The sequence below is a fragment of the Microcaecilia unicolor genome, chromosome 11, assembly GCF_901765095.1.
Source record: "Microcaecilia unicolor chromosome 11, aMicUni1.1, whole genome shotgun sequence".
Lineage (NCBI taxonomy): Eukaryota > Metazoa > Chordata > Amphibia > Gymnophiona > Siphonopidae > Microcaecilia > Microcaecilia unicolor.
In genome coordinates this window covers 183,770,125-183,795,232 of record NC_044041.1, presented here as the reverse complement: position 1 = coordinate 183,795,232, position 25,108 = coordinate 183,770,125, and the positions used below count along the sequence as shown (strand labels likewise).

Below are 25,108 nucleotides of genomic sequence, written 5' to 3'. Positions count from 1 at the left end.
CATTTAAAACATTCATAAATCACAAAAAACATTAAACTGAAATTAACATTCTCTATCTGGTCTGAATTCGTCTCAGTGTATGTTCTTATTTGTATTTTCATATGGCTATCATTTTGTTTATTTCTCTGTTATGGTGATCTTTATCTGCCATCATTTACTATATTTATTCTCCCTTTTTTTAATTCTTTTACATCTCTGCCCTCTATCCTTGCATTTTCGCTTTTTTTCTTCTCTCGCCACTCCAATTTCCCAGAAATGTCCTTTTCCTAAATTACCCCCCCCCCCCAATCCCATCTCTCACCCACACTGTCATGGAGTGACTAGAGCACTGGACTGATAATCAGGAAAGCCTAGTTCAAATTCTGCTGTCTCCTGTGATCTTGAGGCAACGGAGGGTTAAGTGACTTGCCCAAGTACAAACCTAGATGGTGAGCCTTCAGGGGACAGGTTGCTATCTAATGTACCTAAATGTAACTTGCCTTGAGTTGCTACTGAAAAAGGTGTGAGCTAAATAAAAAAAAATAAACCTGGGTTAGTATCTTATCATTCTATACTAAGATTTCTATTCCACTTTTAACCTCAAAGTGCATTGTTGATCACAAAATTAAAGAAATATCCCATTTGGATAGAATATACAACTATTCAATAATCCATATAATTAAAGAATTATCAACTCTTATTAAAAATTATTGCTGTAAATCAGGAATCTAAAAAGAAAAAGATAAGTTTTTAAACCTTTTCAAAAAGAACTGAAAGGCACAGTCAAGCAAATTTTCACAGGTAGGCTATTCCACATTACCCTGAAATGGAAATGAACCTTCCCATGAAGACTTCAAAAAGCATATTCTTTACTGATGGAATATCAAGTGTCAGTGTTCATATCATTGGATGCTCCCTAATTCTTGTATTTTAAGACAATGAACATAGATGGTGGCAGATAAAGAGCAAAATGGCCTACCCAGACTGCCCAGCAAGGTAATTAGGACAATATAGTAGCATAGTACACACTGCCCAGGCAAGACTTGTGCACCTTTGGCTATCAAGACTATCATATTAGATGACAAGTCTTAAATAGCAAGATTCAGCTGCAGCAGTATCCATCATGTTATTTTAAAATGGCACAATTGATACATTTAGGGTTTCAAAAATTTGACAAGCACTATTTCATTTTGACACCTGCCTATCACAGGCGCTGTCCAGGCAATGGTGCTGAACGGCAGTGCACCGTCCCTATTGGAGCTGTGGATAAAACACTCAACAGTACAGGTGAATAATATATATACAATTAATCAGCACAAAGAAGACCTTTCAGATCATGTCTATCACCTGCCAGAACCCATGAAAGCGCTTTAATAAACCCCGAATATATAATAAAAAAAAAATGCTGTTGCTTTAAAGTAAAACGCAGTTTGAGGGTCCAAGGTGAGGGGGTTTAGGCAGTCCAGTAATCTAATCCTAGCCACCCTCAACTCTTCGGGGTTGAGCCGCCTCACGTTTCCTTTTCCAGGGGGGGGCTCTGCTCTCTACTTGCCTACTGCTGTCAGCAGGCCCGGCGCCAGGGACCACCTTCTACCGTCGTCGGTCCCTCCCATTTCCTCCTAATATGCCACTGCCGTGCTGTGCAGTCCCCGCCCCCTCCCCCTCAGCCCGCCCCGCGCTCACACAGAGCCGCGCAGACTCACGCCAGATGCAAAGCTTTTATTCGTTAACAGCAGAACGTCGCTTCGCTTTCCGCCTCCTTCGGCTCTCGTGCAGGTGAGGAGGGGCGGCAACAGTCTTGTCTTGAGCCCGTGCTCCCGGAGGGGGGGGGGAGGGAGGATGTGGCGGCGGCGGCGGTGGGTTCTAGCGAAGTTTCCCTTTTTTTTCTTTTGTCCATGGGGAGTTTTTTTTTGTTTTCGCAGCGTCGCGGAAGAAGATCTTTCCCGCCCTTCCGTTTCTGGCGCTGAATTCTGTGGCGTAATAAGGTGATTGTGGTGGGGGCCGTCTGTCTGTCATTCTGCGAGTCAAAGGTACTGTAGAAGAAGAGGAGGATGAAGCCCTGGAGACCGAGGTACCGCATCTGGGACCTGCTGTTCACTCTCCTAGGTGCGGGCGCGTTCCTGGCGGACCTGTGCGGGGACTTGTGGACGGCCGCCGCGCACCTCCGGGCCGGACGCTATCAGTGGTGCGGGCAGGTGCTGGGCCTGCTCGTGTTCTCGTCGGCCACGGTGCAGATCTTCAGCTGGGCCTGGTACAAGGCGGACAGAGCGCAGCAGCAAGTGCACGGGTGGTTGCAGCTGCTGCCGCCGCCGCCGAGGCCGCCGCCTCCTCCTCCTCCTCCTCCTGCTCCTCCGCCACAAGAGTTGCAAGTGGGACTGTTGCAGGGCGCCGAGTTGCACGCGTTGGAGTTGGCATTGCCGTTGCCGTTACCGGTGGCGTTGGGAGGAGAGGTGGACATAGCGCAGCACATGTTGGAGAGCGAGCCGGCGCAGGAGAAGGCGGCGCTGGTCAGGCCCGGGGAGGAGGAGGAGGGGCGGCAGCTGTTGTTGCTGCTGTTGCAAGAAGACGACGGCTGTGGACAGTTACAGGACGTGCAAGGGGCGGAGGGGCAGCGGCCGCAACCTCCGCAGTGGGGCCGGCAACCTCCTCCGTGGCAGACCCCGTGGCAACTGTGGCAACCTCCTCCGTGGCAGCCCCCGTGGCAGCCGCCGCAACCCCCGTGGCAGCCGCCCCCGTGGCAGCCGGAGGGGGAACCGCAGGAAGGCTTGGATTTGTGGCAGGGGCCTCCGGCGACCGCGCAGCAGATCTTGACACCGGGTGATTTCATTTCCTTCCCACTGCTTTCCAGTGACCGTCGCCTCGCACTAATGCACCTCTTTCAACTGGGCTTTCTTCTCAGGTAACACGTAGCCCCGGCTTTCTACACCATTCATTATATGGCGGCAGCTGTTGGAACTGCCTCGCCGCGTGGGCAGGCGCTAACTACCAGCTGGGCCGCGGGCGTGACGTCAGAATGGCCCCGCAGTGACGGACGCTGACGTCACTCCGCCGGTTCCGGACTGGAGGAGGGGGGCGGAGCTTAGGGGCAGCTCTGGGAGGGATCTAGGACGCCCTCTATGAGTTGGAAGGGTCGGGGCTTTTCTTGGGCTCCTGCTGGAAGGGAGGCATTTTGGCCCACGGGGTGTTAGGCATGGGGGGGGTGGGGGAGCAATACATAATGAATTGCAACGCAAAGCACAAACATAAAAATGTGCTGCCTAGGGACCAGAAGGATGATGGAAGAGAGGGCTGCCTCTATATGCTGAATGTTATGGTTCTAGCACCTGTACCAGAGAGAATTTAAAAACTGCAATTTTTGGTAGATAAAATGAAACGTTTTCTGATTAAAGTTAAAAGAACGCCACACAGCAGATTTACGGTACTATGTAAGCCACACTGAGCCTGCAAATAGGTGGGAAAATGTGAGATACAAATGTACCAAATAAGTATATGAATCAATGTAAATGAAAAGTGAAATGGATCTCTCAGTAATCACCGGGCTATCCTGCCCTCCTTCGATAGGATCATTAGTAAGAATAGCTCCATGTTCTGCTCCTTAGACACATCCTTGAGCTCCCAATATCAATGTGAGCAATAACCATAAATTGTGCAGCTATTTTCGTGACTGTTGCTTCACAATTTATTGTAGTACTTACTTGGGAGTTCCTGACGAAGGCAGTAACCGAATCGGAGCTCTGTAGAACCCCTGCAGCACCAGCAAAGATTTTATTGGTCTGTTTTCTTTAAATTTTGGAAGTACAAGTGAACATTTGATTTTGAATTATATTCTGATTGTGTCAACGGAGCAGAACAAGAGTGACAAAGTAGCACGGAGATGCACCAGCCTACATGTCAGACCTGATAGACTTACCACCCAGGAATGCCACAATATCATCCCGCACATTCTTAACCTACACTTCCCTAACTGTAAAGGTCTAAAATACAAACTAATGCACGCGTCAAACTTTACCTACTTGAGCACACAGGTATGGAACGCATTGCCGTGCAACTTAAAAACGATTTATGAACTAACAAACTTTCGCAAACTACTGAAGACCCATCTCTTTAACAAGACATACCACAAAGATCAACCAATGTGAATACACACAACTCTTCCACATATATTCAGAACTGCCTTACATCATTTACTTGTTACATTACTATCATGTTTGATCATTATCATGTAGCCCAAGATCCTTCTGTAACACTAAATGTCTATTTTCTAATATATTTCCACCATTCATGATGTATTGTAAGCCACATTGAGCCTGCAAAGAGGTGGGAAAATATGGGATACAAATGCAATAAATAAATATATTCTTACTAATGCTCCTGTCCAAGGAGGGCAGGATAGCCTGATGATTACTGAGAGCTTCCATTTTACTTATTAATAATGTAGATTGAGTCATATATATATGCTGTGTGGTGTTCTTTTGTCTTTAATTTTTGTTTTCTGTTGCTGGTCTTTTTTTTTTTTATTTTGGTAGTTGAGGCATGGTTTTATTTGCAGAAATGCTTTATAAACTTAACCCCAGTATGGATAGATTGTAAAATCATTTGTAAGAGAAATCAAAGTTTTAGACATTACAAGAAACACACAAGAAGTCAGGATATCTTTTTTAGGTCTTGTTTTATATTCTACTACTAGCCGTTGAGCCCGTGAAAACGAGCTACTTTTGGAATGGGGGGGGTTCTGAGCCCCCCCCCCCGGAGTTGCCGCCGCCGCCCCTCCACCCGGCCCGAGCAGCACTGTAAATTTACATCAGCACGCAGCAGCAGGCACATCAGCAAAGCTGCCGTCGGGGCGGGCTTCCTTCTCTGCCTGTGTCCCGCCCTCGTGTGACGTAACGTCGGCGAGGGCGGGACAAAGGCAGAGAAGGAAGCCCGACGGCAGCTTTGCTGATGTGCCTGCTGCTGCATGGTGATGTAAGTTCACAGTGCTCGGGCCAGATGGAGGGGCGGCGGCGGCGACTCCGGGGGAGGGGGAGCGGTTCTGACATCTGCAGCATGCCAGTAGAGACTTCCCTCTCTGACCCGCTCCCATCATCACGTATTGAAGCGGGGGTGGGGCAGAGAGGGAAGTCTCGACTGCGCATTTGCGAGTGAGTACGGTCACTCGCCGTTTATATGTTTGATGAACCGATGTTTCGGGGGATACTTGAAGCACAGGTACATAGAGGACCCCCTTCTATTAAAGCGCCTAAAGCAGTCAGTGCAGGAATTAATAGTTCACATCTATAGTAGCAGTTACTTATGTGCTAAGTCACGCATGGTTGGTATACTTAACTTACTTTTTCTAACAATATTCTGTATTCCCTATTACTATACTATGTAAGCCGCATTGAACCTGCTTTGATTGGGAAAGCACGGGATACAAATGTAATAAATAGGACAAACGTGGAATGGGGTGTGGACTGCACCTTGCATTATATTTTGAGTACTATTAAAGCACAGTAATTATGTATGGGAAGATGCTGAACACACCTGAAATAGTTAACACACAAGTTTTGCAGTTACTGTGCGTTAATTTTGGCCACTGTAAAATGTTAATGTAGCTTCAGTGAGGCTAGTGTGACTTTTGCCTTATTCCATTTAGAAAAAATTAACAATTTAACTATTAGCTTCTGTTCCCCCCCCTTAAAAACATGAGCACTCCAATGTAAACTTTTATACAGCTATTAGCTATATATCACCAATGTACGTATATCATACTGAAATCCTGATAAAGATTTTGTGAGAATAAAACCTTGATTTTGCTGTGTACAGTTGTGTGCGAAAGTTGTAGGCACCTCTAGTTGAAGTGCACGTTTTGGTGAATCTCTAAGGGGCCCTTTTACCAAATGGCAGTAAAAGGTGGCATGCGGTGGTGTTGGCACATGGGATTGCTGCACGCTGAGGCCACCTTTTACCGCCACCGATAAAAAGGCCTTTTCTTTAAAGGGCCGGTAAATGGCCGAGGGTAATTTAAAAAATTTCCACGTGCCTATTTACTGTTGAAGCCCGGCGGTGAGGGCTCCAGCAGTAACCTGGCACTAGAAAATACAAGTGTGTGTTCTTTTTTTTTTTTTTTTTTTTTTACTTTAAATTTTTATTGGCAAACGTATCAATGGAACACAATTGTACAATAGCAAACTCTTTTATAACCCTCCCCTTCCCCCCCCCCCTTTCTCTTTTGCTACTACTGCATTTGGGTCAGGTCCTTAAATCGGGTCCATAGCTCAGAAGTTGCATTATATGAGCCCATTCTTTTGTCCGTGAGCTTTTCCATTTCTCCAGTCAGGGATAATTTCAATATCCAATCTTGCTCAGATGATGCCCGCTCCTGCTTCCAATGTTTTGCTATAACACTCTTGGCCGCTGTTAAACACATTCTAATACAAGTGTATTTTCTATCGTACAGGAGACCCGCAACTACGGCCAGGCTCCTGGGTGAGCCTGGTGGTAGGGCCAAATCGTTGCATGCCAAGCCGGCGCAACCCCTACCCGCCCTTTGATAAAAGGGCTCCTTAATGAATAGAACTGACACAGCCTCTACATTTTACAAAGTCAAAAACATATTTCTGCAAATTATAATGCATAATTACTATTTATTGGCAGTTTTACAAAAATAAGAAAAAAAACGAATACAGTGGGTGCAAAAGCTTGGATACTCTTTCAGTTAGTGCTTTTGTAATAATAACAGGTTCCAGATATTTCCTATAGCTAGCTAAAGGGCCCTTTTACTAAAGTGTGTTAAATCACTTTCCCCCAGATTCTATAAAGGTCGCCCAACACTGCACCAAAGGTTGGGCGTGAGCCTCAGATATGCATGCAACTTGGTTAATGAACCAATTAACAGCAATTGGGTGCCAACAATTGATGTTGGCACCAATTAGGATTTGTGTCGCATCTGGTTTGCAAACTATTCCTATAAGGCAGTGCTCTTAACTCCCATAGTGTGTATCTTGAAAGAGGGCTTGGCCATGGAAGGATCATTTGGGGGGGGAGGGAGTCCAAATATGTTTACGAAGTTATAACATACTGGGTCAGTGTGCCTACCTTGAGCACCAACATTTACACAAGATTTCAGCAGGTGTAAGTCTGGCACCTATAGTAAGAACAAGATCTGCGTTTAAGTGCTATTCTATTAAGGGCACGCACCCCCTTTACAGAATAGTGCTTAGGGCTTTTTTTTTCTGGCTGCTAATTAGGAGCACCACTTATGGAATCCATCCCTCCTTTGTCATCAGCAGTAGACGAATCCAGAAACTTGGGGGTTACTACTACTACTTAACATTTCTAAAGCGCTACTAGGGTTACGCAGCGCTGTACAATTTAACATGGAAGGACAGTCCCTGCTCAAGGAGCTTACAATCTAAAGACAAGTGTAGAGTCCGTCTGATAGGGCATACTATATTTCACGAAAGGTTAGGTGCCGAAAGCAGCATTGAAGAGGTGAGTTTTAAGCAGAGATTTGAAGATGGGTAGGGAGGGGGCTTGGCGTAGGGGTTGAGGAAGATTGTTCCAAGCGTAGGGTGAGGCAAGGCAGAATGAGCGGAGCCTAGAGTTGGCAGTGGTGGAGAAGGGAACTGAAAGGAGGGATTTGTCCTGTGAGCGGAGGTTCTGACCATCTACAGGCAGGTGGAGATAGAAAATACCAAACTGAATTCTGCCCCATAAGACGATATGCTCCTTGGTCAGTCAGTATATTCTCTATCTGCGGATGGTCTCTCACAAGCTTCTGGTTTCTCCTGCTTCTGTGGCTCCTGTTCTGGGTTCCCTGGTTCAGTTGCGCTTGGGGTGTCTAGGTAGGTAGAAGGGTAGAGGTGTCTGATTTGGTGGTGCTAGGTCCCTCCCCCCCCCCCCCCCCCCCCCCCCCTGTAAATTGCTGCTTCCTCCTCCGCACAGAACTTTAAAAAATAAATAATACTGGAAGAGAGCAAGTTTCTGCTTATGTGGCATTTTGGAGGAGAGGGGGTGTCTCTGCGCTTCTGCAGCCGTCTGGATTCAGTCACTTGATTGGAGTTGGAAGGCCTGCGAGTACCAAGTAAGACTGGCAAAATTGTGTGTGTGAACTCTCATTCTTCCCCGCTGTCGGTTTTGTGTTGTTCGGGTTAGTGCAGCCGTAGCAGTACACTTTCTTTTTGAGCAACTTGTGTGGGGGTTTGCCTATGTTTTGGGGGCATTACTGTTGGGCCAGCATGGGAGTGATTTTGGCACACTTTTGTCTTCAGTCAGTAGCAGCCATTTTGGGCATAGGCTGCTGCTGTTCTTTCTGCTTTTCTGTCTTCGCAGCTTTTGGGCTCTGGTGGTGTGGATGGTGCCAATTCCCTTGATTTGGCAGAGGTTTATTTTGTCTCCATTTCTTCTTTCGTGGTGAATTCCTGCACAGACGAAGCTTGGACCTTGCTGCTCCCAGGTCGCGCTCGGCTGCCCTTGCAACCTCATTGGCAGCTTTTTCCAGGCTACTCCTCTCTGCTGCGTTTTCAGTCTGCAGCTCACTTCTCTTTCTGAGGCCTGGGCTATATGCTGTCATGGGCTGTCCTCTTTTTCTGGGGGGAAATGTATTTCCTTCTCACCTCGAGCAACGGGGCAACGTCTCCTCACGGTTGCTTGGTCTGCCCTTTGCAGGCTGCATAGGTGGCCTTCGGCTTGTGCCCGTGCTTGCTGCTGCTTTTACTCCAGGTACTAGATTGCGGTGTTTCTTGTTTTGGTAGCTGCAGCTCTGTGCCGCTTGGACTATTTTTCCTCCTGCCAGAGGCATGGCTATTTTTCTCCTCTCTGATGTGGGAGCAGCTGGCGGCATGTGTCTGCATGAGCATCTAGTGGTGTGCTGCTACAGCAGCCACCATCAGGGCACGTCTGTCATCCCGGCACAGCCTCCCTAAAGCATCGATCCCATGCGGTGTCGCGAGCCTGAGGCTCCCGGTTTCTTGTGGAATAGTCAGCCTTCAACTCCCGACTGCATTTGCAGACTTCGACTTCAGCATATGGCAGCACTTCTACCTTGCAGCTCTCTATGATTTTAGCAACCTTGAGGCCATTCCGGTATGGACGATTGCCCTTCAGATTATTTAACTCTTGCACCATTGTCCTTTGGGCCGCTGTAGCCTTGCAGCTTGGAGTAGGTGCCATGTGGGATACCCCCTGGGTACCTGGCAGGTTGCAGCCTTCTGGATTTTGTTGCTGATCGGCAGAAGACTTTGTGGTGCCTTCTATGGCCTTTTCATGGCTGCTGTACCAGGACTCTCTCCTGTTGGCGGCTACGCAGGCTGCATCGCAGCCAGTTTGGCGCGGCTTCATCTTTGTGCTGAGCCTTCTATGCCTGGTGAGTGCCGCTCCATCTATGCCAGTTGGGCGCAACTCGATCTTCATGTAGAACGCATCTCCATCTCTGAATGTCTCTATATTGTCTCTAGTGAAGCGTGCTTTCTGCTTGTAGAGCGCGGTTCCATCTGGGATAATCAGCAAGGCTCCATCTATCAGTATGAATCATAGCGCTATCTTGGGGTGCGGAGCATTGCCTCATTTCTGCTGCTTCTTCCGTATCGCTCCAGTACAGTTGGCTCCATTTCTGTATTATACTGTTCTGGGATCTTGCCAGGTACTTGCAACTTGGATTTGCCACTGTTGGAAACAGGATACTGGACTTGAAAGAGGATAAATAAATAGAAATGAAAAAGACAGGAGTCTTAAGAGTGATTTATTGGGTCAATATTGAGCCAGTGACAGTCAGTGTTTTTATAAATGCTGAGCCCTGCCAGCGAATTTAGATCTGAATATTCAGTGCCAGGCCGTATCTAGGTGCTGGCACTGAGTAGCCTTGTCAAGTAATGCAGGTATAGCCGATATTCAGTTTCATCCCCACAATGATAGGACTACTATTTATGTGATCCAAGTTACTGGTTATCCATGTGGACACTTGCTCTGAATATCTCTGGTGTCTGCATAACCCCTGCCTCTGCCCAGACTGCCCGAACAGTGACGTGGTGGTCGGGATATTCTTTGATATTGCCCAGTAAAGTGCTGCTGAATACCTCTTCCTGACACACAAAGAGGCTCATTTTCAAAGCACTTAGCCTCCCAAAGTTCCATAGAAACCTATGGAACTTAGCCTCCCAACGTGCTTTGAAAATATGCCTCTCAGTGTGACATAACTGGGCTGGAGCCATTTTTTTTTAAAGATTGGCCCTTTAGTATAGTATATGAGCTTTTGAGCCTGCATTGATCCTTCATTTCAGTGTGAGTATAATTCTGTTGTAGGTGTTGCAGTTTTTGTAGGTGTGTGTTATATATTTACACACATCTTTCTTCCTTTTATAATCTAAAAATCAATAACTATCACAGACATATTGAAAAACAATACTTCCTAAGCTAGATTGAATCCTCCAAACTTTATTCTCATTAAAGAATGTCTTTAGTTCCCTTCTAAAATTAGGAAGTGGTAAATTGGAGCAATTTGTGCCACAATAGAGGACCCCCAGCATGAAAATCTCAACCCTGTGTAGTCGTCAGTAGAGCTACACCAAACCCTGGTACCTCCATAGCTTCACACCTGCCAAATGTAAACTGGAACATACCCATTTAACTTACTATTTATGGTTTATTAAAATGTAAAATACTGCCCAGCCTCATCAGATCAAGGTGATTTACATTTTTAAAAAACCCATCTAAATTATAGAGAAGAACTCCATAAATCAAGAGAGGAAAGAACAAAGCATCCATTAAAAACAAAATAGATACAAGAGTATAATTGCATTGCAACCCCACCATCTGAGTCAATAAATCCTCTACAGGTTGAATATCAAAGGCCAATCAGAAAAAAAATGAGTCTTAAACAAGACTTTGAATCTGTTCAATCCATTTCAGCACAGTTTGGGGCCAGGCAACAAAAAAATTGCACATGCCTATGTAGATTCCCAACATGCTGTAGAGATATGTGGCAGAATGTAACCCATCACTTTAAATCCCTTTTCACCACAGGGAGCCAATATAAATCTAAGCTAATGTGCCTGGACCCCTACTTACCTTAGAACCGTTGCTGCTATATTTGAACCAGTTGCAGTCACCGTAAAAAATCTTGCTGGCAAGTCTAAATAAAGAGCATTACAATAATCTAAACAGGTACTAATTCTTGAACAGATTACCCAAACAAAATCTGTGTGTTCAGTTTTTATTTATTACATTTGTACCCCTGCGTGGGATAAACATAAAGGAATCCTGTTCGGAAGGAAGGGATCCTCAGGAGCTTAGCGGAGGTTGGATGGCAGAGGCGGGGCTGGTGGTTGGGAGGCGGGGTTAGTGCTGATCAAACTTATACGGTCTGTGCCCTGAAAAAGACAGATACAAATCAGGGGCTGGTGGTTGGGAGGCGGGGCTAGTGCTGGGCAGACTTATACGGTCTGTGCCCTGAAAAAGACAGATAGAAATCAAGGTAAGGTATACACAAAAAGCAGCACATATGAGTTATCTTGTTGGGCAGACAGGATGGACTGTGCAGGTCTTTTTCTGCCGTCATCTACTATGTTCCCACTCATGGCAGGCTCAATGCGGCTTACATATTATATACAGGTACTTATTTGTACCTGGGGCAATGGAGGGTTAAGTGACTTCCCCAGAGTCACAAGGAGCTGCCTGTGCCTGCAGTGGGAATCAAACCCAGTTCCCCAGGACCAAAGTCCACCACTCTAACCACTAGGCCGCTCCTCCACTTATTCCAGTTACAGTTTCTGTAACTGGAATAAACAACTCTGTATAACTGGATATCTGAAAATGCAATATGAACCTACCATCTAATACCACCTCCAAATCCCAACTGTGGTCCTGGGCTATCATCTCAACTCCTCAGCAAACCCCAATTGGCAGCTCCGTCTGTAAAGCAGGCTTACACACCCACAGTATCTTTGTTTCTTGGAGATTCAACTGCAACTTATTAAAAAAAAACCCATCCAGCATCCCAAGGATGTCTACAGCTTAGTTAAGCCTGCCACCTGATCCCTACCCAGTGAAATGATAAACTGGATATCATCGGCATATATACAAGTAGTGCCAAGAAAAGGTTAAACAGAGACAGCAACACCACCTGAGGAAATCCACAATGCAAGGTCTTTGCTTGCTTGCTCGCTCTTAAAATACTGTTGCAAACGTGTCAGTTCACTGCGTAATTAACAGAAAAAAAGAATAGCAGATAAGTACTATAAGGCCCACCTTGTCTGCAATGCTGTGGGCCACTGCTTTAAACTTTGCTTTCTTTACAGCTATGTTGGAAGAGATCAAGGACTTTCATATTGGCTAGTTTCAAGTCCTCACATCCTGCTGTCATTCTAGTCTTGGAGCTGTCTAGCCAAGTGTATGTTCCTTTTTCTGGCCTCCGATTGCCAACCCAGTTGCCTAGAGCTGACCCCAGATCAAATACTTACAGAAGTCAACCATAATATATGGATGGTAACAGTAACATCTTTCTTATAATTTTGCATAAACAAACATTTATGGATGGGCTCTGAGCCAGAGAGAGTCTTCCTCCTTTGCCTTGTGGATGGGAAGGATTTTTTTTGTGCGTGTGGGAAACCTGCTATAATCAAATTGCCAAAGTCCAGATGATTTCAGAATATTTGATCTTGAAAAAGTTTAGCAGCTTATGGGTTTTTTTTTTTTCCTAAGGTGTTTTCATGCAGTGGAAGCAGGGATCAAGGCCAGTAGAAAGAATTCACAGAGCCAAAAGTATGTAGAATACGCCTATTTCGTGTTGCAAGATATAAGCATGCTGCGGCTGTTTGAGACCTTCGTGGAGAACACCCCACAGCTTACGTTAATGCTCTATGTCATTCTATGCACCAACAAAGCAGAACTATACCAGTGTGAGTACCATTTACTTTCTTTGAGGGCCATCAAATAGCAAACAGTAAGCGTTGCAGCTGTATCAGGGTTAAGATCCTTCTTCTGTGCCCTGATACTCAGAACTCCTGCGGTAAGCCAACAGTACTCATCCAATGCACAAAGGAAATGGTATTCAATTCATACGTATGCTGTTAAAGCGAAAGCAAGGAGGGGGAATGTATGTACAGGAGAGTTTCACAGTAAGCCAAACCTGAACGTGAAGCAGACTGTGTGTTTTTTATGCCTTTAAATATAAGCTTTTCATTTTTTTTTTTAAATAACTTGAAAGGATTTTTCCAAGCTGAAGTGGCTAGGGCTCTTCAGCTTGGAGAAAAGACAGCTGAGGGGAGATATGATTTGAGGTCTATAAAATAATGAGTGGAGTGGAACGGGTAGATTTGAATCGTTTGTTTACTCTTTCCAAAAATACTAGGATTAGGGGGTATGCGATGAAGCTACAAAGTAGTAAATTTAATACGAATTGGAGAAAAGTTTCCTTCATTCCTTAAACTCTGGAGTCTGTTGCCAGAGAATGTGGTAAAGGCTTAGGGTTGAAAAAAAAGGTCTGGACAACTTCCTAAAGTAAAAGTCTTATAGTCCATTATTAAATTGACTTGGGGAAAATCCACTGCTTATTTCTGGGATAAGAGCGTAAAATGTATTGAACTTTCAGGATCTTGCCAGGTATTTGTGACCTGGACTGGCCCTGCTGGAAACAGAATGCTGGGCTTGATGGACCTTTGGTCTGTCCCAGTGTGGCAATACTTATGTACTTACATAACGCAGCAAATGGGCACAAATGTGTGCTTTCATTTTCGGGTTTGCTCGGACTCGTGCACATTTGTTTCTCACTACTGGTGCTTAAGGGTTTGCACAGACTTCATTCTGCTTCAGGTATGATGTGATACTTCATATTTATAGCTGATCTTGATTTTTCCTTGCCATTTTCAGGGCTTAGACTGTAGAAGTCTGTCTGGCATGGTCCTTGTTCTAAAACTTCAGAAGTTGTCATCAAAGCCCTTGAAAAGCTCCACTCCAACCCATCCAAAACTGTCCAGCCACGATCAGGGCATAGACCATAGACGTCTGCCCAACACTGGCCTTGTTCTCCAACTTCTGAAGCTGAATTTGTCCAGACACAATTGGGGCATAGACTTTGCTTTCCAATTACCGGTGTTGCCACCTAATCTCTACTAAGCTTCTCTGGAGATTAAATGGCAACACCAAAAGTTGGGAAGCCAGTTACAATCCAGCTGCTGAGCAGGTCTTTGGAAATTTGTTTTAAATCCCATCCCTGGAGTCCTGATGGTCATGCCAAGTCTGCACCTCCTTCATAAAACAATCTGGTTACACCCACATCACACATATTTTCCCCCTCTCCTGGTAGCCTCCACTATCTTTACTACACACAGCATCTCTATCATTCCTTTTCCTACCCCTAACTGCCCACCTCTAATCTCAATGCACTCAAAAAACACCTGCCATCATTCCAATAGCTTCCTCTTTCGATCCATTTCCTACTTTTTGGGTGTGTTTCTGGAAAGGCCAGCAATCAGCAAATATGTCGCTCTATGTTGCTCCTGTTCTAGCTTTGCTATATTCAAAATGGCTGTGGCCAACCTGAGGCTCCGCTATGTCCCATGTGTACTTTTTAGTTCCATTTGAGGTGGGCAATTTTTATTGCAATAAATATGCTCTTTCTTAAATCCAGAGGATTACAGGATTTGTAGCTACAAGGAATCACTATAGAGGAAGGTCTTATCTAAGATATCTGATATTTTATTTTTTGACTAAGTGATCAGAACAAGATCATGGGTTAATATTGGACATTAACTTTTTCAGTGACATCTTTGAAACTACTATACGTGAGACTTATAAGCAAACTGAGTAACCTGGTGATGGTTAAAAAAAAAAAAAGTAGTAAACCGTATAAAAAAACTGGCTGATTAACAGCCTGTGAATGGTGGTGGACAGAGAACACTCTGAGGGGAGGAAGGTGACCAGCAGGTATCCATAGGAATTTTTCCTGGCATTGGGCTTCAAGTTTATTTGACACCTGATTACTGCCTGTCGATAGGCGCATCTGAGCCGTTCACAATCATGAGAAGACCTAGAGCAGCTGTTCAGGACATGGGCCATGAGCAATTGCTTCCCTGTACCTTTTCTAATTCCACTATATCTTTTTTGAGATGTGGTGACCAGAATTGCATATAGTATTCAAGTTGTGGTCACACCATGTTATAACGGCCTCATTTTTGTTTTCCATTCCTTTCCTAATAATACCTAAATTCTATTTGCTTTCTTAGCCGCTGCCGCACACTGAGCAGAAGGTTTTAACGTATCATCAACGATGACACCTAAATCCCTTTTCTGGTCGGTGACTCCTGATATGGAACCTTGCATCACATAACTATTTTGCTATATTCAGAGAATGCTAAAAATAACATTTTTAAACATTAACTTTTAAAATTTCTTTTAAGTTTTTATAATCTGTGATATTATGGGGGCCAGTTTTCCAAGGAAGTTATACGTTTGCTAGCAGCCAGTAAATGTATAACACCCTTAATTAAAGATGTTCAAAGGCTAGCCTGATAGTGCTGGCTTGAAGATATATTTACTAATTCCCTCCCCCCCCCCCTCCCAACATACACACACACTATCCATGTAGTAAAAAGACAATGTGATGGCAGCACCAAGAAAGCCATAGAATGGAAATTTATTCAGATGCTATACAGACAGTTTATATGTCGGGGCCGCTCAATAGCCTGCCTAAAATAAACCTGTAGTGGCACAGACTGTAGACTATATGCGTAATTTGAATGCTGCTGCCTCTGAAAATGAAGCCCTCTTTTTGCAGATGACAGAGGAAGTGAAATAAATGATGGGGTTAAGCAAGCTCAAGATGTCTTCATTGTATGATGGCTATTGCTTAATGGAAAAAATGTCAGTGTCACACATCTGAGCAATGATTGAAAATAGTTAGAAAATGTGTGCCAGGTACAATCTCATCGGAGAGCAAGCATTTTTTCCTTGCAACCTTTTGCTTCTTTGTTTTTATCTGTCTGACTTTATTTATATGTATACTAGCCGTTGAGCCCGTAAAAACGCGCTGGTATTGGGGTTTTTGGAGGGTCGACGCTGGCACCCCCCCCCCCCCCCCCCCCGCGAGGTCAACGCTACCTTCCACCCGGGCCCTCTCTTCGGTACTGAACTTACATCCGTTCGCCGGAACGCAGCACGCACATCAGCTGAGCTGCCGTCGGCCTTCCTTCTCTGCCTGTGTCCTGCCCTCGTGTGATGTAACGTCAGCGAGAGCGGGACACAGGCAGGGAAGGAAGGCCGACGGCAGCTCAGCTGATGTGCATGCTGCGTTCCGCCGAATGGATGTAAGTTCAGTAGCGAAGAGAGGGCCCGGGCTGGGTGGAGGGGTGGCGGCGGCAACTCCGGGTGGGGGGAACGGTAGCAACCTCGGCAGCTTCGCGCAGTTTCCCTCTCTGTCCCGCCCCCGTCATTACGTATTGACACGGGGGCGGGACAGAGAGGGAAGTCTCTACTGCGCATTTGCGAGTGAGTACGGTCACTCGCCGTTTATATGTTTGATTTTGCTCTTGTTTTGCCTTAAGATTTGTTTTTCACTTCTGCTCTTTTTGTCATCTGTTTTTACTTTCTATGCTTACTTTCTTATGTATGTATATTTTCGGGGTTGAAAATAGTTTTTGTTAATTTCTATTTGTGTGTTTTTTTTTTGGGGGGGGGGGGTTCAATCACCCCTGCTTCTTTCCTGAGAGAGCCAGACTTGGGTAGCTGTTCCTGGCCTGAGAATCTTGCAGCTGCTCTATCTTCTTCCCACAGCTATCACAACAATGGCAGTTGCCCTTGGGTTTGCTACAATGGCAGCAGCTTTCCCTAAGCTTGGGTCAGATATGACAGATCCACATAGGCCTTGGTCAGGCATCAATTTTTAGGTGCCTGGGTATGAAGACTTCACCTTAAGAACCTCTAAAATCCAGACTAATAGAACTTCAGCTCCATATTGCAGTCTTGCTCAGCACCTAAGGATCTCATTGCTCTCCTGATCCATGAACTTTTATAAGAACTGCAACTTAATATAAGGAAGATGCTTTCCTTCATTCCACTGAAATCCAACCACTTAGAACAGTTACATAAAGTCTTACCAGGTCAAACAAAAACCAATTTCCAGTCAGTGGTATCTAAAGCAGCTCTTAAAAAAGCACAAAGCCATTAGGGCCCAATCTACAGCCTTCCAGGAAAACTACTACTACTACTTATCACTTCTATAGCGCTACAAGGCGTACGCAGCGCTGCACAAACATAGAAGAAAGACAGTCCCTGCTCAAAGAGCTTACAATCTAATAGACAAAAAAATAAATAAAGTAATCAAATCAATTAATGTGAACGGCAAGGAAGAGAGGAGGGTAGGTGGAGGCGAGTGGTTACAAGTGGTTACGAGTCAAAAGCAATGTTAGAGAGGTGGAAAAGACAGCAGATACTCAGATTCTGTAGGGAAGAAAGTATATCAAAACTCCATATAAGCCCTGAGAATTGTAGCTCATCAGCTACAAATTCTGCACGTCCAGCAAACTGAGCTACAACAGCTTTCCATTTCACTCCTTAGGATCAAATTGTTGATTTTCATCTAAGTCTCCAAGAATCAAGTACCATCTCATAATGCTTATGATAATCTAGAACAGGAACAGTGACAAATTACAATGCAAAGAACAGCCTGGCTAAGAGCATCAGGCCTCCAGAAGATCTTTATGATAAAACTAATAGATGCTTCTTGCATGGGCAGTAGGTTTTTCGGGGATGAAGTATCTCAGGTTAAGGATCGTTCCTCAACAATAAGAGATTTTCCAATCAACCTCAGGACTCGAGAACCCAGTCCAAGAAAGTTCACCAGTATCAATATAGAAGACCATATCAATAATCAGTTTTTTCCCAGCAGTTGTAGCCCAGAAGAAGGTATGAGTATTATGCAAAAACCATACCTGCAATGGCAGAATTAGCAGGTCTATCCTGAGAAGCAACACCCAAGAATGGAAATTACAGGCTTTATCAGCAGCTCCACCTGCCAAACCTGCACTTTCCTTTTGGCCCTATCCCTGTCTCTTACAACAAAATAATCTAGGCTCAGCAGTTATCCAAGCAGTATCCAATTGGATTTCAGAATGCCTTTCCTTTTGTAATTCACTTTCCAGGCTTCCACTACCAGAGCGTATAAGTCCTCACCATCTTTGTTTAAAATCAGCCTCTATTACAGATATCTGCAAAGCAGCCACATGGACCTCTATGTATACATTTACCAAATATTACTGCCTGGATCATTCATCAGCACAAGATGAAGTATTTGGTCAAGCAGTTCTCTGCAAGCTGTTTGCTTAAAAAGAGCCCCTTTTTCACTGTTTACCTTTTCCTACACCCATTTTATATCCCCGGCCCATCAACTGAAACAACTTTTAGGAGGCCCTCCTCATGGGCCTTACCTCTGAGTGTGCCTGCCTTTCCCTGGTAAGTCTACGGAGAAAGTGAAGTTGCTTAGCTGTAACGGGTTCTCTGTAAACAGGGAAATACAGCCACACACTCACCCTCCCCTCAACACTAGTAGGGCTTCATAACTATCATCAGCTGTATTATAGACAGGGAGGGAGGAGGAATACCGAGGCAGCATAGTAACTTCTGCATATGCTCAGAGGTGGCCAACACCGACTTCTCCAAGCAGAACTACTACTCAGGTATCCAAGGCTCTAGTGGAAGATGTCACTGTATGTGTGTTACCTCTTGAGTGTGGTTGCATTTACCTATAAGAGAACCCCTCTTACAGGTAAACAATTTCACTTTCTATGCTAATTTCATCCAGATAGTTATCCTGTTAGCAGGCTGAATATTGGCTACTATCCAAATAATTTTTGCCTTCTCCCATATTTCACCCATGTATTGCCCAGTGTTATCTGGATAGCATGAGTGCATAATGTACCTGAATGTAATTTGCCTCGATTTCATACAGTTGATATACCGCAGAATTGAGCCTGGAAACGCGACTAAGCAGTTTACACCATAACTAAAATCCTTTCAGACAATGCTGACTAAATACAGTAGAGGGTCCAAAAGGAAAAGGGCAAAGGAGAGAGGAAAAAGGTGTGTGTGTGTGTGTGGGGGGGGGGGGGGGGGGGGGGGGGGGGGCAAATGAAGAAAGAGGTAAAACAAAACAAATAGCTATCACTCACAGTTAAAGGCTTCAGAAAATAGATGGCAGAAGAGATTGAAATTATTATAGAGGCATGGGCATCCTAAGAGATGAAGGTAGAGAGTTCCATAATTTAGGACCCAAATAGCTAAAAGCAGTATCATGAGGAGGGAAAGATGAAGAGCCGATTAAATACCCATCAACAGTACAAACAGAAATCACTTCACAGAACACTGCCCCTTCCTTCAAGGTCCTTGGATTCATAGTTAGCATATTATTCAACACTTAAGGAATCAAGAGATCCACAGACCCCTAAGCCCTTCTTGCCAACATCACATGGGCTATAGCCTCCTTGTGCATCCTTGCCTATCCAAGACATCACTAAACAGTAAGGTCTGTTCACATTTCAGTACAAACCCTATCCACCCACTGCCTTCTTGCTACCTTATTTAAAAGTAGTAGCACGCTGTACTTTCTGAAAAAAGATACATTCGTCTGGATTTTGGCCATCTTCTACAGTATATAGATTCTTAGGTCTGACTTGCAACATATACAAGTCTAACTTGTACAACAGGGATTGGTCTTAAAAGACAACATCAGTGGATAAAAACTTAACAGAAGGGATCTGCTGAAAAATTCTTACATTATCGTCGATGACAAGAATTTTGGCCTTCCTTTTTCAAATAATGCCCATGTCGGCTTACATCATTATTAGTACTGGGGTACAATACCTCCCTTTCCTCAAGAATGTGCAGTGTAAGGGATATAGAAGACAATGGTAAGAACAAGACTGAGCAGCTGAGTAAAAGACATTAGGGGCCTGGGAACGTCTATGTACTGTATTTGCTTCTCTTCCCAGTAGCCATTGCCATGCCCTTTTCTACATCATGGTATGGGATTTGCGTTCCAAGACGTATGAGGAGAGACTTGCTGACCTGAACATGTAAACTCTGGAGGAAAGGAGAAACAGGGGTGATATGATACAGACGTTCAAATATTTGAAAGGTATTAATCCGCAAACAAACCTTTTCCGTAGATGGGAAGGCGGTAGAACTAGAGGACATGAAATGAGATTGAAGGGGGGCAGACTCAAGAAAAATGTCAGGAAGTATTTTTTCACGGAGAGAGTGGTGGATGCTTGGAATGCCCTCCCGCGGGAGGTGGTGGAAATGAAAATGGAATTCAAACGTGTGCGGGATAAACATAAAGGAATCCTGTTCAGAAGGAATGGATCCTAAGGAGCTTAGCCGAGATTGGGTGGCAGAGCCGGTGGCGGGAGGCGGGGATGGTGCTGGGCAGACTTATATGGTCTGTGCCAGAGCCGGTGGTGGGAGGTGGGACTGGTGGTTGGGAGGCAGGGATAGTGCTGGGCAGACTTATACGGTCTGTGCCAGAGCCGGTGGTGGGAGGCGGGACTGGTGGTTGGGAGGCGGGGATAGTGCTGGGCAGACTTATACGGTCTGTGCCCTGAAAAGGACAGGTACAAATCAAGGTAAGGTATACACAAAAAGTAGCACATATGAGTTTATCTTGTTGGGCAGACTGGATGGACCGTGCAGGTTTTTTTCTGCCGTCATCTACTATGTTACATCATTTACTCAAATGACTTCAAGATGATCCTAGTTAACATCGGAATCTGTGCAGAGTATCTACAGAACTATGGTTGTTTGTAAGCATTAGTGATTTTGATTTGATTTATTAATTCTACTTTAGAGAGGAGTACAGTAATTTAATGTAAAAAAAAAAAAAAAGATGTTATTTCAGCAGGATCTCTATGTGTAAATCGCTTTTACACGTGCGGATTATCCTACTTGTGTAACTCTGATTCCAGAAAGCTGTTATTTTACATGTGAGGATTGACACCATATCTAAATGGCAAAGGTGCACGGTCAAGGCGTGGAGAGAAATAGGGAATATGTCCGTTTATAAAACATTTTAGACATTGTCATTTAAACCTACTCCGAAGCAGGTTTAAAGGTCACAGTAAGGTCTCCCCTTCGAGCATTCCCGATCATCCTTGCAGCATCAACAACTCCTCCCCCCCCCCCCCCCCCCCCCCTTTGGCTGGCTCCAAAATGGTGCCCATGATCCATAGAGCTGATCTTGAATACTGCTGCTTAGGAGTAAGGCTGCTAAATACACCCTTAGGTTAGTTTGAGTAGCACAACACAGAAGAAGGATACTCCAGAAATGTCCAAAAGAAGCAGTCACAGTGGAGATGACAAAGGACAGCTTGTTACTTCAAAATCTTTATTATTCAATCTTCTAATCGACTTGATACAGGCCATGTTTTGGCTATTAGGCCCTGTAGCAGGAGGCTAGTGGATTTCTTGTTTATATGAAGCATTAACTTGTTTCATATACAGAAAAACAAAACTGCCACAATCGAATCATACCAGTGACACGGAACTGTTTAGGCTTATCACGTGTCACTGAGCTGCCAAAACTAGCTGGAGGCACAAAAGTGAAAACGGGGACAGTGGCAAGTGATGAGACTAAACAGTTCCTTTCCTGTTTAGGTCTTGACCTTTTCTGAGGCCTAGTTTAAGAAGTTTAGTTTAATTTCTTGACATACTGCCTATTAAAATAATAATCAGAATGGTTTACAATCCAAAAATGCAACCATAAAAGTATAGATATAATAAACATACACACGTGCACTTATATTTTCTTAAAATTACCATTTAAAACTGCCACACTGGACAGAATATTTAACATCCCCTAAAGGCAGAAAGTTACACATTAGATGATCTTGGGGTACAGACAGAAAAACCAAAGCATCAGTTTGAACAAAACTATAGACACACACAGATCTCATTTGGAGGGTAATATAAGGCCATTTTCATGTGTATGACATGATGGGGCGTAGGCTTATATAGGCACAGAGTGTGGGAGGAGTTCACAAGTACGCATGTGAATTATAAAATATGGTAATCTATACCCATACATGAATAATCTATTTAAGCAGGTGTGTCTGCCTGCAAATTTGGCATAATTTCTGCCGCCGCTTACACTGGCATTTTATAGAGGCATCTGAGTAGGCATCTACTTACCTTCTAAACTAGGCACCCTGTTATATAATTACTCACTCATTGTTACTCACGTACGTACTAAGGCTGATGGTCTGTTGAAGTAACCAGGATTTGTTTCCTCTTCAATACAGAATATGTGGTATCATTTTAATGACCAGAGTAACGAAGTTCCAAAGGTACCCAAAACACTATTGAAATGTTTTACAGCTCTTTCCCGTAATAAAGTGACCGCTTTCTGTTTTGTTCCCCTCTAGATTTCAGCATCTCTGTCTCCTTTCTCTCCATTGCCTGGGCTGTGCTGGATTACCATCAATCCCTGCGTTTCTTCCTGAAGGACAGGGAAAAGCTGAAGCCATGTGCCTCTTGTCTGTATTTCCTGTGGAATCTGCTCCTGATCTGCTCCAGGATCGTAGCCATTGCATTCTTTGCTTCTGCTTTCCAATGTTATATCCTGTTGCATTTCTTCCTGGTCGGTATCAGCTTCTTCATTTGGACTGAGCTTCAGAAGACAGATTTCATGAAGCACCTGCACCCTGCCTTTGAACATTTCTATCGGGCAATAATAGCTGTGATTTTATATTTCTGCTGGTTCAACATTTCAGAAGGCAGAACATTATACCGGAGTATAATTTATCATTTATTTATAACCGTAGACAGTCTGATCCTTTTGCTGTCCTGGTGGTTTAACAGAGATCCTGCCACCACAGACACATATGCGCTACCTGCTTTTTTGGCATCTGTATTCTGTCATGTAGCTGGAATTTTGGTGAGAGGTGTTTACTATCTGAGGTTCCATCCAAAGAGCCAGAGAAAAGAGGAATTTTATGATGAAGTTGACTTCGGGAGGGAAACAGAAGATATTGACTTCAGAAATTTAGACACCAGGCAACAACTACATCTCCTGAATCCCAGAATGCACCAGTTATCCCAGAACATATATTCCGGCTCTTCCATGAACTTGAATAGCAGCTGGCGGACTTATCATTCCTAAAAGCGCAGACCTTCCCAGTCTGGCAACTAGCATTAGTTTTGAAATAAAGAATCTCAAGTTAGGCTATTTGTTCCCTACGATGCTGCTTGGGAATTTATCAGTATTTACTTAAATCCAGTATTTTGACTGATCAAAGATTACTTATTTGGAAGTAACTCAGCTGTGGTTGCACAAACGTGTTAAGAGCGTGTAGCACTTTTTACTCTGGCTTCGTGGCTCTATTATTTCATGGGTATATTGGCTTTGCAGGACAAATCATTTTTAAAAATTAAGTTATTAGAAAAAAATACTAAAAATGAATACAAGAGGTCACTACAGGATCACTTTTAGTAAAGTGTGCTATCAGGTTTACGCCTATGTTTACTAAGGTGCGCTGTAGGAGCATTAGTATTTTTAACCCACGTTAAACGCCAATGCACCCATAGAAATGTATAGGTGCATTAGCGTTTAACGCGCCTTAACTTTACAGGCGCATTAAACACTAACGCACCTTAGTAAACATACCCCTTAGTATGAGCTAATGATTAGCATGCGCTAAATGATGAGGTGCCCATAGGCCATCCACCTTTGCCATGCTAATCATTAGCATCCATTATATAGATTAGCACGCCTTACTGCTGCTCCTTCGTCCAGGAAGGATCCTCTTTACCTGTATCATCCCAGCCAGATGTTTGATGTGCCTTTAAAATTATTCAGTGCCATAAATTTCATCCTCTACTTAGGTAGCTTAGTCCACTGGTTTGTTAGTTCCAGTTTGAAAGTTCTAACTAATGCCTTAAGCTAAATCCCTCCTCCCTGCTGCTGTGTAACTGTTACTTGTTTCACGAGCAGAGATGTGGATTATTATTTTATTTTAAACTTATTAAGAAACAGAAAAGATCCCAGGCACAATTCTCTGTTGTCCCTCTGGTTAAGTGTAATTTTTTTAATTCTGTTTAGTGAAGGTGTGGAGTGGTTCTGTTTGCACTGTGTATATAGTTTGCTCCCTTTCTTTTCCATTCTGCCTTGTCTTTCACCCTCCCAACATTTATGCAGTTAAAAAACCAAAATTATTCTTCTCTTGTTTACACTGCACAGATACTGATGTTTAATTAAGATTACCTCGTGGAAGTTGCTTGAAGAAAGTTGAAATAGAGAAGAGTGTAGCTGCTAACTAGGATCAGCGAATTTGATGGGCTTTTGCCTGTAAGTCTTTTGTTTTTGTTACATTTGTACCCCGCGCTTTCCCATTCATGGCAGGCTCAATGCGGTTTGCATGGGGCGATGGAGGGTTAAGTGACTTGCCCAGAGTCACAAGGAGCTGCCTGTGCCTGTGCCTGAAGTGGGAATCCAACTCAGTTCCCCAGGACCAAAGTCCACCATCCTAACCACTAGGCCACTCCTCCACTGTTGCTACTATTTGAGATTCTACATGGAATGTTGCTATTCCACTAGCAACATTCTATGTACAAGTCGGCCCTTGCAGATCACCAATGTTGGCGGCGCAGGCTTCTGCTTCTGTGAGTCTGAGTCTGACGTCCTGCACGTATGTGCAGGATGTCACAGAAACAGAAGCCTGCACAGCCTTCTACATGGAATGTTGCTAGTGGAATAGCAACATTCCATGTAGAATCTCCAATATATTTTATTTTTGTTACATTTGTACCCTGCGCTTTCCCACTCATGGCAGGCTCAATGCGGCATACATGGGGCAATGGAGGGTTAAGTGACTTGCCCAGAGTCACAAGGAGCTGCCTGTGCCAGGAATCGAACTCAGTTCCTCAGTTCCCCAGGACCAAAGTCCACCACCCTAACCACTAGGCCACTCCTCCACTCCTAGCCACATGTAAAACAGTAAATGAATACGACTAGGGTTGTTGTTTTGGCATCTGCTCATAGGAACACATTAGCACTTATGAAGCCACTTTATTATGGTTTACTGCTATCTTTTTACTGTTGAAATGACTCATTTCTTCTGTCATCTCATCTTTTTTTTGTACTACTTCAGTATTAGGGACATAGTATCTT

General features: G+C 44.2%; 1 protein-coding gene across 1 annotated transcript; it reads left to right on the top strand.

The window, feature by feature from the left end:
- Window positions 1-1,633: 1,633 nt before the first annotated feature.
- XKR8 (XK related 8) lies at window positions 1,634-24,365 on the top strand. The gene is made up of 3 exons (XM_030217561.1): window positions 1,634-2,878; window positions 12,658-12,854; window positions 22,365-24,365. Exons 1-3 carry the CDS (start codon window positions 2,031-2,033, stop codon window positions 23,099-23,101), a joined length of 1,782 nt encoding a protein of 593 aa, XP_030073421.1. The 5' UTR covers window positions 1,634-2,030; the 3' UTR covers window positions 23,102-24,365.
- The last annotated feature ends 743 nt before the right edge of the window (window positions 24,366-25,108 follow it).

Bases quoted from the DNA above. Each gene is read 5' to 3' on its own strand.
- XKR8 (XM_030217561.1), top strand. From the start codon at position 2,031: ATGAAGCCCTGGAGACCGAGGTACCGCATCTGGGACCTGCTGTTCACT. The intron at 2,879-12,657 runs GTAACACGTAGC...TTTTTTCCTAAG, and splicing joins CAACTGGGCTTTCTTCTCAG to GTGTTTTCATGCAGTGGAAG. The intron at 12,855-22,364 runs GTGAGTACCATT...GTTCCCCTCTAG, and splicing joins CAAAGCAGAACTATACCAGT to ATTTCAGCATCTCTGTCTCC.